This window comes from Microcaecilia unicolor, chromosome 1, assembly GCF_901765095.1.
Source record: "Microcaecilia unicolor chromosome 1, aMicUni1.1, whole genome shotgun sequence".
NCBI classification, from domain to species: Eukaryota; Metazoa; Chordata; class Amphibia; order Gymnophiona; family Siphonopidae; genus Microcaecilia; species Microcaecilia unicolor.
The window spans coordinates 582,123,751-582,139,090 of record NC_044031.1 but is presented as its reverse complement, the minus strand read 5'-3'; the positions used below and the strand labels follow the sequence as shown (position 1 = coordinate 582,139,090).

The 15,340-nt window shown below is 47.3% G+C and overlaps 1 protein-coding gene across 1 annotated transcript in view; it reads left to right on the top strand.

Moving 5' to 3' along the window:
- The first annotated feature begins 22 nt into the window (after positions 1-22).
- TATDN1 (TatD DNase domain containing 1) overlaps positions 23-15,340 on the top strand; it is a 53,061-nt gene continuing 37,743 nt past the window's right edge. Inside the window, exons 1-3 of the mRNA XM_030218931.1 lie at positions 23-119; positions 11,447-11,512; positions 14,506-14,555. Of these exons, the coding sequence (XP_030074791.1) occupies positions 98-119; positions 11,447-11,512; positions 14,506-14,555 (138 nt within the window). The 5' untranslated portion in view covers positions 23-97. The remainder of the gene's footprint in view (positions 120-11,446; positions 11,513-14,505; positions 14,556-15,340) is intronic.

Here is a 15,340-nt window from a genome sequence, read left to right as displayed (position 1 = left end):
GACCGCTGAGATAGAGGGAGGAGCCATCACGAGTACTACTTCCGGTTAGAGAGGGAGGCGGGGGTGGGGAATGGGATTTTAGTCAACCTCCTTGAGTATGGGGCGCTTCAAGTTTATCGGTAAGAAGAGAGAGAAGAGCTGGTGCTCGCGCGCGGGGGGGCGGGGGCATGTCACTGTGCGCGTGAGTCTGAGCGGTTACGAGGAGAGTTCTGCTTATGAACGTTCTACCGGCGTATCGATTTTATTATTGGGAATGAATGGGGGGAGGCAGGACAGGTTCAGTATGACGGGATTATGTGTACTGCCAAGGTAGTAGATTTAACAGTTAAGGTGCAAAAAAAAAAAAAAAGGTATATCACCACACAGTCCCTTCCCTCCCTTAATTGTGTTTTATTCGCCTGTTAAGAGAGTTTGAAAAGTTCTGAAGCTCTTCAAGGCCTGCTGCAACTCCATCAGGTTTTCAGGATTTCTACAATGAACATGCACGAGATATTTTGGCATACAATACAATGGAGGTGATGCATGCAAATAGATCTCATGCCTATTCTACTACTACTTAACATTTCTAGAGTGCTACTAGGGTTACGCAGTGCTGTACAAATTAACAATTAAGGACGGTCCCTGCTCAGAAGAGCTTACAATCTAAAGGATGAAATGTCAAGTTGGGGTAGTTAAGATTTCCTGAGAAGAGGTGTAGTGATTAGGTGCCGAAGGCGACATTGAAGAGGTGGGCTTTGAGCATTGATTTGAAGATGGGTAGGGAGTTTGTTCCAGGCATGGGGTGAGGTGAGACAGAAAGGGTGGAGCCTGGAGTTGGAGGTGGTGTTTGTTGGAGAAATCCTGAAAACTTGACTGGGATGTAATGTGGACCTCGAGGACCGACATTATGTTAGCATCTTTGCAAGGGTCTCTGGTTTTCAGGATTTCTACTGAAGTGGTCTAAAACTAAGGCTAATTTTCAGTGCTTAGTTATTCCAAAAATTAAATGTTTGAATACCAGGGTTGACCATGCCTTCTTCTTGAAGAGGAACTCCTGCCCCTCTGTCAGTTCGGCCATAACTGCCTTCCCCCCCCCCCCCCCACCAATAAACAGTATTGAATCAGTGTGTGATAAGCTGATGGCAAGTGTCAGAAAGATGCCAGAGTGCGTAGGAAGGGCATGAACCACAGAGCAACAAATTATGAAAGAAGTGCAGAGCATGGGTCATGGAAGGCTTTTTGACACTTCTGCGTGTGTAAGTGTGCTTGTGTATGTCATGCATGCACGTGTGTCTATATTTGTCTTGGTTTTCTGTGTATTTGTGACGGAGAGTAGATGAGAGGGGAGGGCAGTTTTAAAGGTGCAGTCTTAATCACTATGGTGGGCATCTGAAAAGGGTAGTTTTTGCAGATGGTTCAGTTTCTAGGTGCTGGGAGAGTTGTGGGCTGTGGTGTCAGCCATGTTAGGGGACGGGCACTTTATGTTTGGAGCACCTGGCTGGCTGGAAGGGATCCCCATGATTCGCCAGTTAAAGTGCTCCTCCACTTGCGGCCACGGCTGCTGCCGTACCAGGCCCCCCACACCTTGTGCTCTGGCACCTCCAAATTTCAAGGTCTGGCTATGTGCCTGGTTGTGGGGATAGCTTTTTTTTTAAGGGGGGGCTATTTATAGCGTAGTGACTTTTTTCAGTGATGGTGCAATTATGGGGTAGTTTTGGGGTGAGGTAGTTTGTGCAGTAGTGTGTGTGTTAGGGTGGGGGGTTCAGAGAGGCAGTTTGAAAGGAGGAATTCCCTAAGTGCTATGACAGCTTTCAAAGGGATAGTAAAGTGCCACCTACCTCTGACCTCTGTCCTAACTGCTATGTTTCTATGCTACAATAACTTCAACTCCTTTCCTGTAAAGATGCATTGGACCATATTTCTGTGTGTGTGTGGGGGGGGGGGGGGGGGACGACTTAGTTCTCTGAAACTTCTGGTCCAATCTAGCCCATTTTTGAACTCAATGAGTCTTCTTAGCGTTCTTTTCCCACATATTGAGTTTCATCCCATTCTGTTAAATTTTCTGAGAGTTCTGTTGCACTCATATGGATGGCCAAACATTCTTGACCTCTTCTATAATTCTGTCCGAGTTCCATTGGTGTTGAAAGGATAAAAAGGAAGTGATAACTGTACAAGTCATTGGTGAGATGGAGACCTCCTGATTCCTATAAAATAGTGGGCTCAGTTTTGGAAGCCATATTAGAAAAGGCAAAGAGAGGATAGTGGCGGTCTGGAGAAAAGCAACAAAAATGGAATGTAGTCTCCATGAGCAGTCATAGTAGAGTAGGGTTTCTTGTTTTGAACGAAAAAGTGCATGCCCATTCTCTTATCCTTTTTCAAATTTTGCATCTATACTTATGTAAGTAATTCATTTTAGGCTCAGTAGGCCTCCAACATGCATAGCATCGGCTAATTCCTGAGCAGATGGTAAGATAAACTGAGCTCCAGGATAAGCATTAGCCGAAGTTGTTAAAGATTTCACTAATGAAAAGTCTGTCACTAGTAATATGACCCCCACTTATAATCTTAACTGTAGTTCTGTAGTACACTTCATTTCTGTGTTACTGCTCACCAAAAAGTTCCCTGTTTCTGTTCTCCTTTTCTTGGCTCTGGTGGGGCAGCACCAAATTGATTTGCATGATGCTGCTGTTGAGGGGGGGGGGGGGCAGGGGTGCAGCCACAGGTGAGCCTGGGTGGAGTGTGGTCCCTGTACTTTGGAGTTGAGCCTGTCCAGTCCGTGACAGAAGCACAGGCCAGTAAGAATAGAACTGGAAGCAGCATCAATATCCACACTGCCTAGTGCCTGCCTATATTAACTTTGGGCTTTACCACATAATCAGTCCTGGCTACACTGATACTGAGGGGGAAGGAATGGTGCCCTTCCAGTCCAGATCAGGTTGACTATTGGGTCTGCTGCTAGACCTGTAGCAGTGTGGTCCTTGGGGTGGAAGGGGACAAATTGGCCTACTACTATGTGTGTTGCTGTCCTAGCCTCCTCTGACTGGCCAGGCATGGTCATTCGGAGCAGCTTTTGGGCTGCTGTTTCTGAGTACTGAAGTAATGTTGTGCAGGGGGAAGGGGAAATATGAGGGGCATATAATCAACCTGTGTGTGCTCCTCTTTGGTCTTCTGAGCCTCTAAAGACCCACACCACTACCTCTGCTTCTGTGGTGCTAACATCCTGCCCAGATCATTCTGTACATGTATCTGTGCATCACTCTGGCAAGGGAGGGGGCCTGGGGATGGATACAAAATTGTGTCATCCCAAATGTCATCCAAAACTAGCTTATAAAAAGAAAGGGACAATTAGGACTTACCTGATAATTTTCTTAGTCACAGCAGACAAATCCAGAAACTTGTGGGTTGTGTCCATTTACCAGCATGTGGAGATGCTGAGCTGCATCCTGTGATATAGGACAGTAAGCTCCCTGGTCAGCCAGTATTGCGTCTATCAAAGTAGAAGGAAACCGCACAACACAAACTTTGAACCCTCCTCACAGAACATCCAACAGAACAATCCAACAGCAGCTGGAATCCACAATAGAGCAAACCTAAAATATGAACATAGCACTGAATAGAACAGTGCACAGAGAAGCAGCACAGTCAGCAAGGGGAGGGATCCTGGATTTATCTGCTGTGACTAAAGGAAAGAAAATGATTAGGTAAGCCCTAATTTTCTCTTCCTTGTTTTCAGCAGCAGACGAATCCAGAAATGTGTGGGATGTAGCAAATTAGTCCTCAGGTAGGATGGGAAAGAGACAGCACCACGGATAACACCGAAGCCCCAAAGGTGGACTCGTTTGTGCTAACACATCCACCTCATAATGCTTCGAAAATGTATAAAAAGACTTAGAAGTTGCTGCCCGGCAAATCTCCTAGAACAAAAAGGCATGCTACTCTGCCCAAGAAGTAGACTGACCAAGAGTACAATGCATCCGAAGTGATCCACCACTCAGTTGTCGCTTTTGGTGCCGTCAGACCCCGATGAGGCCCTCCATAGAGGATAAACAAGTGATCTGAACTCTGAAAGTCGTTAGTGGACTGAAGGTACTACAAGAACACCCAGCGCACATCGAGAAGATGCAAGAGACCAAAGTCCACAGTATGATCCTGCTCAAAAGGATGGCAGAAACAACGGCTGATTCAAGTGAAAAGAGGTGATTACTTAGAGAAGAAAGGAAGGCACTGTGCGGAGTGTGACCCCACTCTCCAAAAAACGAATGAAAGGATCTTGACAGGACAAGGCCTGAAGCACTGAAATCTGCCATGCTGATGAGATTGCTATGAGAAACACCATCTTAAGCGTGAGGTCCTTCAGAGTGATTTTCGGAAGTGGCTCAAAAGGGTGCCTGCTGCAAGGCCTGTAACACCAGATTAAGACACCAGTCCGGGCACCGAGGTTGAAATGGAGGCTTCAAACGATTTACCCCCTTCAAGAAATGCACCACATCCAGATGTGCCACCAGAGATGTATGCCACAACCTGAGGCGAAAATACGCCATTTCCACAATCTGAATTTTCAGTGAATTGAGCACAAAGCCCTTGGAAAGACCATCCTGCAAGAACGCCAAGATCTGCGGTAAAGTGGAAGTCAGAGGTGAAATCACCGTCTGCAAACACTAAGCCTCAAATACTTTCAAACTCTGGCATAAGCCGTCAGTCATCTCTGAGCACTCTACCAACACCCTTATCCACACTCGTATCACCTCTCGTCTTGATTATTGTAACCTACTACTCACCGGCCTCCCTGTTAGCCATCTCTCTCCTCTTCAATCAATCCAAAACTCTGCTGAGCGACTCATTTTCCGCCAAAGTTGCTATGCCCACATTAGCCCTCTCCTTAAGTCACTTCATTGGCTCCCTATCCGTTTCCGTATTCTATTCAAACTTCTCCTGTTGACCTATAAGTGCATTTACTCTGCCACTCCCCAGTACCTCTCCACTCTTGTCTCCCTCTACATTCCCCCTCAAGTACTCCGTTCTGTTGATAAATCTCTCTTGTCCGTCCCTTTCTCCTCTACTGCTAATTCAAGACTTCGTTCCTTTTATCTCGCTGCACCTTACGCCTGGAATGGACTTCCCGAGCCTGTACGTCTAACCCCGTCTTTAGCCGTTTTCAAGTTCAAACTCAAAACCCACTTCTTTACCACTGCTTTTGACTCCTAACTTACTTACCCTGTCCTTTGTCCTCACCTCTTTATTCTCTTACCCTTAATTGTTCTGTTTACCTGTCTTATCTAGTGTAAGCTCTTTGAGCAGGGACTGTCTTCTGTGTATGGTGTACAGCGCTGCGTATGCTTTGTAGTGCTATAGAAATGATAAGTAGATAGATAGAAAGTAGAGTGCTTTTTGGTCTGTTACAGTCAGACCAATGGGTCTTAGATATTATTCAAGAAGGTTACAAATTAGAGTTCTTGCTCCAGTTGTAGATTCTTTTGTGGGTTCTCTGTTACGGGCTGCTTCAAAGAACGAGGCCGTGGACTCCATGCTTTTTTCCCCTATTCAAGCTGGGGTCATTGGTTCCGGTACCCTCCCAGGAACATTCGCAGGGACAGTACTCTATTTTTTTTTTTGTTACTTTTGTACCCCGTGCTTTCCCACTCATGGCAGGCTCAATGCGGCTTACATATTGTATACAGGTACTTATTTGTACCTGGGGCAATGGAGGGTTAAGTGACTTGCCCAGAGTCACAAGGAGCTGCCTGTGCCTCAAGTGGGAATCAAACTCAGTTCCCCAGGACCAAAGTCCACCACTCTAACCACTAGGCCACTCTATTTACTTCATGGTGCCCAAAAGGGCGGTTCCCATCATCCATTGCTCAATCTCAAACAGGTCAACAGGTGTCTCTGATCACTGATTTCAAATACCCCTTCCTCCTCGGCTTCAACTTCTCAAGAGCCAGGCCATAAGACCAAAGCGGGAGATATTGTCCATGCAAGCCGGACCCTTCGAGAGCAGGTCTGGATCAGACGGAATATAGAGCGGCTTGTCCACCTTCGGACGCACCAGATCTGCATACCAAGGCCACCTGGGCCAATGCGGCACAATCAAAACACTGACTGACCCGATGAATCACCCTACCTATCAACGGCCACAGAGGGAAGATGTAAACGAGCCTCCCGAGAGGCCAAGGCTGGAGCAGCGCATCTAGACCCGATAATCCTTACTCTCTCCGCTGGATGAAAAACCTGGAAACCTTGGCATTGCAATGAGTTGCCATCAGATCCATCTCTGGCAAACCTCATCTCTGCGACACTAGCTGGAAGGCTCACCGAGAAAGCTCCCACACTGCTGGATCCAACTCGTTGCAGCTTAGGAAGTCTGCTTTCACGTTCAACATCCCTGCAGTGTCAGCAGCGGAGATGAGGTGAAGATTCTGCTCTTCCCAGAGCAGGAGAAGACGAGCTTCCTCTGCCAGTGGAGCACTGCAGGTACCTCCCTGCCTGTTTTTGTAAGTGATCGCCAAGACATTGTCTGACAGAATACGCACTGGCTTGCCCCTCTGAAGGGCTCAGACACCCAAAGGGCCTGGTGCACTGCCTGAAGATCCAGACAATTGATGGACCACAGGGCCTATCGTCAGGACCACATCCCTTGTGCCACATACTGCAAACAGTGAGCACCCCCAGCCCTTCAGGGTGGCGTCTGTAACCACTTCTATCCAGTGCGGTGATACCAGAGGCATTCCCCATAGCAGAGAGTCCAGAAGAAGCCACCAGCTCATACTGTCCCTTGCCTCCCTTGTCCACTGAAGGTGAAGCTTGTAATCTTGGGACAACGGGAACCACCGGGCGAGGAGAGACTGCTGGAGAGGATGCATGCGTACCCTTGCCCACAGCACCACATTGAGAGTTGCCACCGTCGATCCCAGCACCTGGGCATAATCCCAAGTTCAGGGCTGGGCAGAACACAGGAGAAGGTGTATCTGAGACTGAAACTTGATCCTCCTGGAGTCCGGGAGAAAATTGAAATGATCACCCAGGTACTCCAAAATCTAAGTAGGAACCAATGACTGTTGGGAAAGTTGATCACCCATCCCAGCAACTTTAACAGCTGAATATGACTTGTCTGCAGAGGACACTCTGATCAGCCAGTGATCCATATAGGGGTGCACCCTGATCCCTTCACTTCAGAGGTAGGCTACAACCACTACCATGAGCTTGGAAAAGGTCCTGGAGGCTGTCGCCAGGCCAAATGGCAGAGCCTTGAATTGAAAGTGCTGGCCCATGATGGTAAAGAGGAGGAACTGCTGATGTGGCAGCCAAATGGGAGTATGAAAGGAAGCCTCCTTGAGATCCAAGGAGGTGAGAAACTCCCCCAGGCTGCACTGTAGAGATGACCGAGCGGAGAGTCTCCATCCTGAAATGCTGGACCTTTAGACACCTGTTGACCTGTTTGAGATTGAGTACTGGACCATGAGAAACACCCTTTTGGGCACCACGAAGTAAATGGAGCCCTGTTCCTGCCCATGCTCCTGGGAAGGTACCAGAACCACCGACCCAGCTTGAGAAGGGAACGAAGCGTGGAGTCTATGGAGTCCGTGGCCTCCTTCTTTGAAGCAGTCTGGCTCAGACCACGAAAGAATCTATGACTGGAGCAAGAACTCTAATTTGTAACTTTCTTGAATAAATCTAAGACCCATTGGTCTGACATTACCCTGGTCCACTGTTTGTAGAAAAAGGGCCAGGCGACCCCTTGTGGGAAGCTGTGGAGAGTGGACCAGCCGCTCATCATTGGAAGGCAAAACAGATTGGGATGCTCAAGAAGATTGGCCCAAGGGCTGCTTATCAGCACGAAAAGAGCACTTTGCTATCTTGGCCTTTGGTGCGCAGGTGCACGCCCCAGGCGATATCTCCTTGAGTCTCAATGTCGCAGCGCGTGGAAGGCCTGCTTTGGAAAAGCCCCTGGGCCTCTCCTCTGGCAGCTGTGGCATCTTGGATTCACCTAAGTCCTTCACCAATTTCTGCAGGTCCTAGCCAAAAAGAATCTTCCCGTTAAAAGGCAACATTGTCAGATGCTGCTTGGATGCCGTATCTGCTGCCCAGTGACGCAGCCACAAGAGGCACCTGGCCGTAACCGCCAACGCCATTTGCTTGGCCGAGACTGGGCCAGGTCGTACAAGGAATCTGCCAAATAGGCAAGACCTGTCTCTATATTGGGAAGCTCCATGGCCCGCAGCGAGTCCCAGTCCACTGCACCATCTGCCACCTGTTGAACCCAGCTAAGGCAGTCTCAGACTGCATAAAAACTGCAGGCTGCAAGAACAGCACTGCCACCTCAAAGGAAAGTTTCAACGAAGATTCCAGTTTACAGTCCTGATGGTACTTCGATGCGACCCCTCCTTCCACTGGAATGGTGGTCTTTTTAGTCACTGCCACCACCAGAGCATCCACCTTGGGCAACCGGAGCCACTCCAGCTTATCTGGAGAGACCAGATAAAGGCATGACACAGCCACCTTCAAGCTGGCATCAGGGGTAGCCCATTGAGCAGTAATAGGATCCTGAATAGCCTAGTGGATAGGGAAAGCCCTAGGAGGATGCTTGGTATTGGCCATTTTCGGATTAGAGGCTGAGGGAAAGTGGTCCTCAGGAATGGTGATGTTAAGAGCCTGTAATGCCCTAGTAATGAATCCTGGCAATTCCTCCCTGTGAAAGATGTGAACCACAGAAGGGTCATCTGCCTCCACTGAAGCGATCTCTCCCTCCTCAAGGGGCTCCATCCAGTAGCCGGGTATAGATACCCCTGAAGCAATCACTTAAGAAGGACCAGGGGAGGGGTGACCCTCCTCCCTCTCAGGTATGCCCTCCACTCTTTTTCTTTTGGGAAGAGAATCCCCCAGCCCAGCAGGGCAGGCGAAGCAGCAGTCTGAGGCCTCAACCTTTCTAATAGGTAGGCCTGATGAAGGAGCAGAATAAATTTTCAGTGAAAATGGTTCCTGACCCAAAGACACGGACAGTGGAGCTGCTGCAATCCCCGAAAGGAGCTCCGGAAAAAGCAGGGGCTAAGCTTCCATCAATACAAGCAGGCTGCTGCATGATGACCTTGGTGGGAGAAACAGACCAGAGAGGCAAAATGATGGCAGGAGAAACTATGGTATCCAGCACCATGGAGGAGCACAAGCTCACCTCTGCGCGGAAACTCCTTCCTGCCTCGAGCTCTACCTCCCCTGCGGCTGACTGTGGCCCCACGCTGCATTGTGTAGACTCTGGACGCTGCCTGCCGCTTCCTGCAGCGGGATCAGCACTTGACTAAATCAGCCGCCATCAAAAGAACCAAAAAAGTTACCCGTGCCGAGAACTGGAAAGGTCTCACCCCCCCTGCAGGCAGGCACCATCTCTCTGTCTGAATGCGGCTGCCGCAAACAAGCACCGCAGAAGGCCAGGAGCCCCCTTGGGAATGCTGCTGTTGGAAAACTCCCTTCATTCAATATCTGCTTTAATCTTTTGTTTTTGTTTTAAAGTTCTATGAGGAAGAAAGACAAGAACTGCGGCTCAGAGAAGGAACATTACGGGGGGCAGGGGAGGGGGGTAAGGACCTGGTACCACCAGGTGTACTCAACTGGCAGATTGGCACACAGTCGTCAGCCCTCCGGGCTTAACTGGGAGACCCAGAACAGGAGCACAGCCAAGGGCCATACCAGGAGCATGTGGAGATCCATCCATCCGCCTGCTGGAGATTGAGAATGCTGGCTGACCAGGGAGCTTACCGTCCTATATCACAGGAAGCAGCTGAGTGCTCTCTATCTCCACCTGCTGGTACATGGACACAACCCACATGTTTCTGTATTCATCTGCTGCTGATCACAAATAAATGTAATTGATTGCTTCATAAGGCTAACAGGAGCTATGGGATACTTGGCTCTTGAAGCATTCATTTAGAAGCTTATTTTCAAAGCACATAGACTTACAAAATTACATAGGTTACTATCCAGCTCATTTTTGAAAGAGATCCCCGGCCATCTTCCGACACAAATTGGGAGATAGCCGGCAATCTCCTGAACCCAGCCAAATCGGTATAATCGAAAGCCGATTTTGGCCGGCGCCAACTGCTTTCCATCGCGGAGCCGTTGAAACATCAAGGGGGTGTGTCGGTAGGGTAGTGAAGGCAGGACGGGGCGGAACAGGGGCGTGCTCACGAGATGGCCGGTTTCACCCGATAATGGAAAAAAAAACCCAGGCTTGACGAGCATTTCACCGGCTTTACTTGGTCCCTTTTTTTTCACGACCAAGCTTCACAAAGGAGCCCCAACTGACCAAATGACCACCGGAGGGAATCGGGGATCATCTTTCCATACTCCCCCAGTGGTCACCAACCTCCTCCCACCCAAAAAAAAAACAAAAAACTTTTTTGCCAGCCTCTATGCCAGCCTGAAATGTCATACCCAGCTCCCTGACAGCAGTATACAAGTCCCTGGAGCAGTTTTTAGTGGGTGCTGTGCACTTCAGGCAGGTGGACCCAGGCCCATCCCCCCTACCTGTTACACTTGTGGTGGTAAATGGGAGCCCTCCAAACCCCCCCAAAACCCCTCTACCCACATGTAGGTGCCCCTTCACCCCTTAGGGTTATGGTAGTGTTGTAAAGTTGTTAGGTAGTGGGTTTTGGGGGGATTTGGGGGGCTCAGCACACAAGGTAAGGGAGCTATGTACCTGGGAGCTATTGTTATTTATTTATTTTTTTTTTAGAAGTGCCCCCTAGGATACCCAGTTGGTGTCCTGGCATGTGAGGGGGGCCAGTGCACTACAAATGCTGGCTCCTCCCACGACCAAATGCCTTGCATTTCGCCGGGTTTGAGATGGCCGGGCCCGGTTTCCATTATGGCTGAAAAACGAAGCTGGCCATCTCCTCTACACCCAGCGATCGATTTAGCCGGCTCCAACTGTATTTCGAAAATACGGTTGGCTCTGCCCCCTTGCGGCGTCGACTCCGAAGATGGCCGGCCAGCTATTTGGCCGGCGCTGTTCGATTATACCCCCCTATGTAACTTTGTAAATCTGTGTGCTTCGAAAATGAGCACCTTAATCTACTTTTTGCAATATTAGATGTTGCAGTATGCTACACTCCTGCCTACTTTGATGGTAATTACGCCTATTTTTATAGCTATGTCTGTGTGAGAAAGTGGGTAGAAAGTATTTAGAAAGTATTGACCTTGAAATAAAGATCTTAGCTTAGTGGTTTTCAGCCCTTTTTTGTGGTATAGGAATCTTTGTGATGGCACCCTTCAGTATGAAGTACCCCAACCTCTGCTACCCTTCAGTGCCTCCCACACCAGCCTTGGTCATCCCTCTGCCTCCTCACCTTCTTCTGATATGTGCTACTGGTCCCCCTCCCATACCCTGAAATTCTCAGCGATTTGACCTGTGCTCCGCATGAACTCCTAATGTCACAGAAGGAGCACAGCCTCACAGTAACAGCTGTCTTGTTTTCAGATATTGGCATCAATCTGACCGACTCTATGTTCAAAGGGATTTACCGAGGTACTCGGAAGCATCCAGGTGAGCTGTTCGTGTTGACATCTGTCTGCCACCACAACTTCCATGGGTGGGGGAACATTGGGATAAAAAATATGCTCTTATTTTTCCCTCTTGTAAAAAAGCTGTTATTAAAACATTTTAAATTTTTTTTTAAACTTTGCTTTATAAACCCTTTTGTTTAATCTTATGTTGAAAATGTAAGTTACATTGCTGCTTTTGCTTTGCCCCTGTGCTGCCATGTCATCTCTGCTGGAGCCTGAACTAGAGAGCTGCATAAGAACGGGGTCAGCAGGAATCCTGTGTTTACTGTGGGGATCACCTCCAGGTCCGTGGGGATCCTGCGGGGTTGGACCCAGGTCCTGTGGAGTTTCTTTGGACGCATAGACCAGGGTTCCCTTCCCCCTGAGCCTCAGGACACCCTCCCTGCATGTATCTCTAGACACCCTGGTGATCAAGTGGCCTCTTCGGGGCAGGAAAGTTCCTCATTCTTTCCTGTCTTGCTGCCACTGATCCATTTGCTGCCGCCGCATCATTAAAATGGTTGCCGAGACTTCACACAGTGGCCTTGCAAAACTTCCATGGAAGTCTTGCAGGATCGCTGCTTGAAGTCTGAGCAGCCATTCTAAAGAAGCAGCAGCAGCAAGTGGTTCATCGGCAGCAGAGTAGGAAAGAATAGGGATCATTCCTGCCCCAAAGAGACCACTAGACCATCAGGGTGTATAGAAGTACATGCGGGGAGGACAAAAAGCAGTGAATTTCATGTGTCATTGGGGTGGTTACCTGCGGAAATTTAGAGGGAGAGATGGAGACAAGTATATGGGTGGGTGGGTGGGTGGACTGGATGGATGAATGGAGTCATTCTTGGCTGGGAGGGGCTGTAAAAAAGATGGAGGGAGTGAGCTGGAGAAAAGTAGGTCGAGGTTTTCTGACATGATCCAGTCTGTTATTATTGTTGCTTTATTTACTACGGATCTGGCATTGATGTAACCCACTTGAATTTTTTGGTATAGGTCTTCTGTTTTCAGTATTATGTGGATTTTTGCCAGTTGTCGTTTCTTTATTAGTGTGGGTTTGTTGTGGCCTTGTTTTCCTTTTTGTTGAGCTTAGATTGTAAGCTCTTTGAGCAGGGACTGTCTTTCTTCTATGTTTGTGCAGCGCTGTGTACGCCTTGTAGCGCTATAGAAATGCTAAATAGTAGTAGTAGTAGTTGTCCATATGTTGGTGTTCTTCCTTTGTTTTGGTTGTTGTCGGTTTGATGAGGTGAGGTGTATCTAATTAGTCTTTGATGATTATGCAGTATGGGTATGAGGTTGCTTTCTGTGAGTGGGGTGGTTAGCGTTAGGTGGATCAGGGATAAAGAGTAGATTGCTAGGAGTAGTGTAGCGGTGTTCATTATGGTATCAATTCACTTTGGACTGCTAGTGGGGTTTGTCTGATGGGTGCGTAATAGGACTTTATTCTTTGGGATAGAATCTTGTGTTCTGGTCTTGTGTGTTTTATGTATTTTCAGATTGTCTTTGAGCTATTGAGATCAGTAGTGGCTCTGGGTCTTGTGTAATGTTCATGAGCAGAGGAGGTGGGAAGGGGGGACTGGTTCTGGAGTAGGGTTCTTCTGTGCTTTGTCTCCTGTTAGGTAGTTCTTGACTGTGCAGTCTCAGTATTATTGGAGTGAACCTTGGCGTGCCAGAGCACAACTGAAGCCCCTTTATTTTATGAGGTTACGTTTATTGATTAAATATGGATAGTTTACTCGCAGTTAGTTGTACATATGTTGCCTCAGGGTGCATAATCTCTGTAGATCGTGAGTTATGTTGGTGGCTGGAGGTAGGGATTTGAGAGTTTTGTTCTCACTCTACTCCTGCTTCTAGATTTCTGATCGGTTTAGCAGTCTGCACTTTAGTATAGTTTAATTTGGTTCGATTTCAGGTCATAGGTTTTGTTCTAGGTTAAGGGACGGGGAAGGTGCCTGGGTATCAGCATGAAGGCAGTAGGCTCGATTGTACACTGGTATGTGGTCAGCAGGGAATGTTGGCTCTGTCGCAGTCTCGACCTCCATAGGTTCTTCCGATCCCTTGCGTTCAACTCCTCAGCCAATGTGCCAAATATACAATATTTGAAAACGTAATATTCTAAAGAATTGTATGTTCTAATAACTAAATTGTAAACAAATGTGCATTTATCTTCTTAGTTCATGTTTCGCTGTCTAGCTTTCTTGTCCCTCTATCACCTATTTGTAATGTGGGGATTGGGGATATGATCTTTCATAGCATCCCTGCCAAGGAGGTTTGATTGACAGTAGACAGCGTCACATGAGAAGGCTGAAGCTGTCTGCACCTAAGGAGGTTTAATTGCTTCCCTATGCTGCCCCGCCATCTTGATACACTAAAATTACATTACTTTGTATGACAGAAAGCTCCGCCTACTGACTTAAGGCCAGATAATGGGCTAAGCGTGCCTCCTGCAGTCTCCTGCCAATTAAACCTCCTTGATCCTTGCACTTCTGACCGGTCTTTGCCACCCTTACTTTGATCCTGTGCTTCCAGCCAGGTGTCAGTCTTGCTCTGTACCCACCTTGCTGACTGGTTGTCCCTCTTACTCTCCTCCTTCCACCAGCTCTCTCAGCTGTATCCCAGGGGAGGGAGGAGATGGAATGGATTTTCTTCTGTAATCATGGCTTGGGCTCTGCCAGACAAGAAGTGTCTATTTTATGAGGTACCTTCTGTCCCAAGGCTGCATGCCGTATCACCATACCGGAGTAGGTTTGATGCAAATCACCACCTTTTGGATAATCCTTATATGAGTCCAATCAAAGGTGTTATGGATCTGCATAGTATTCGCTTTTCCTAGCATGAGGATTTGGTAGTGCCTGCATTCCTGCTTACTCACCATTTGTTACCAGGATAAGGATTCCTCTTTGTACTTTAACTTGTCTGATGATTTTTTGAATGTTATTTTCTATACTGCAGTACATAGGTTTGAAGATACTAGCATTTTCTTTTAATGTTTTTCTGCAGATGACTTTTGCGATGTAATAGAGCGTGCTGTTACAACCGGGGCACAGAAGGTAATGTTCTGGTCTTAGATTTTGGTATTCTTTAGCTGTGTATTTATCATTTTTCCCCCTTTATTGCTAATGTACTTCTGTTGTGGGGTTTTTGTTTTCCAGAGGGTGGACCAAGTTGAGGAGTTGTTTGTTTATTTGTGAACTTGCTATTTATGCTCCTCTAATTGGAAAATCAAAATGGTTTACAACAGTATACTATAAAAATAATTCATATCGACATCATACATACACAAAATACATTTTTAACATTGTAACCTAAAACAAAACTGAGAAAATAATCCAAACAAAAGAGAAAAGAAATGTTAAAGAACAGGCCTTCTAATTAAAGGATTTACTACAGAATTCTTTACTTTTTACATTTATACTCACAGCAGTAGTGTAAGAAATTTAGGGCTTCTTTTACAAAGCCGCACTAGCGATTCCTGCATGGCAAATGAGAGGAAGCCCATAGCAAATGAGAGGAAGCCCATTTACCGCACTGCAATCGCTAGCGCGGCTTTGTAAAAGCCCTTAAAGACTTGGGGGTCCTTTTACTAACATGCGCTAATGGATTTAGCGCATGCTAATGATAAGATGCCCATTATATTCCTATAGACATGTTATCATTTAGCACATGCTAAATCTGTTAGTGCACCTTAGTAAAAGGACCCCTTGGTAGTTTTAAGAAATTTTATAGCCTATAATGTTGTCATTTAGGCCCAGATGCACTAAACCTTAACGATCCTCTAACAACCCTTTAACGAGGAAATTTTGATCCGTTGCATGCATCAAAGGGCTTTTACCGA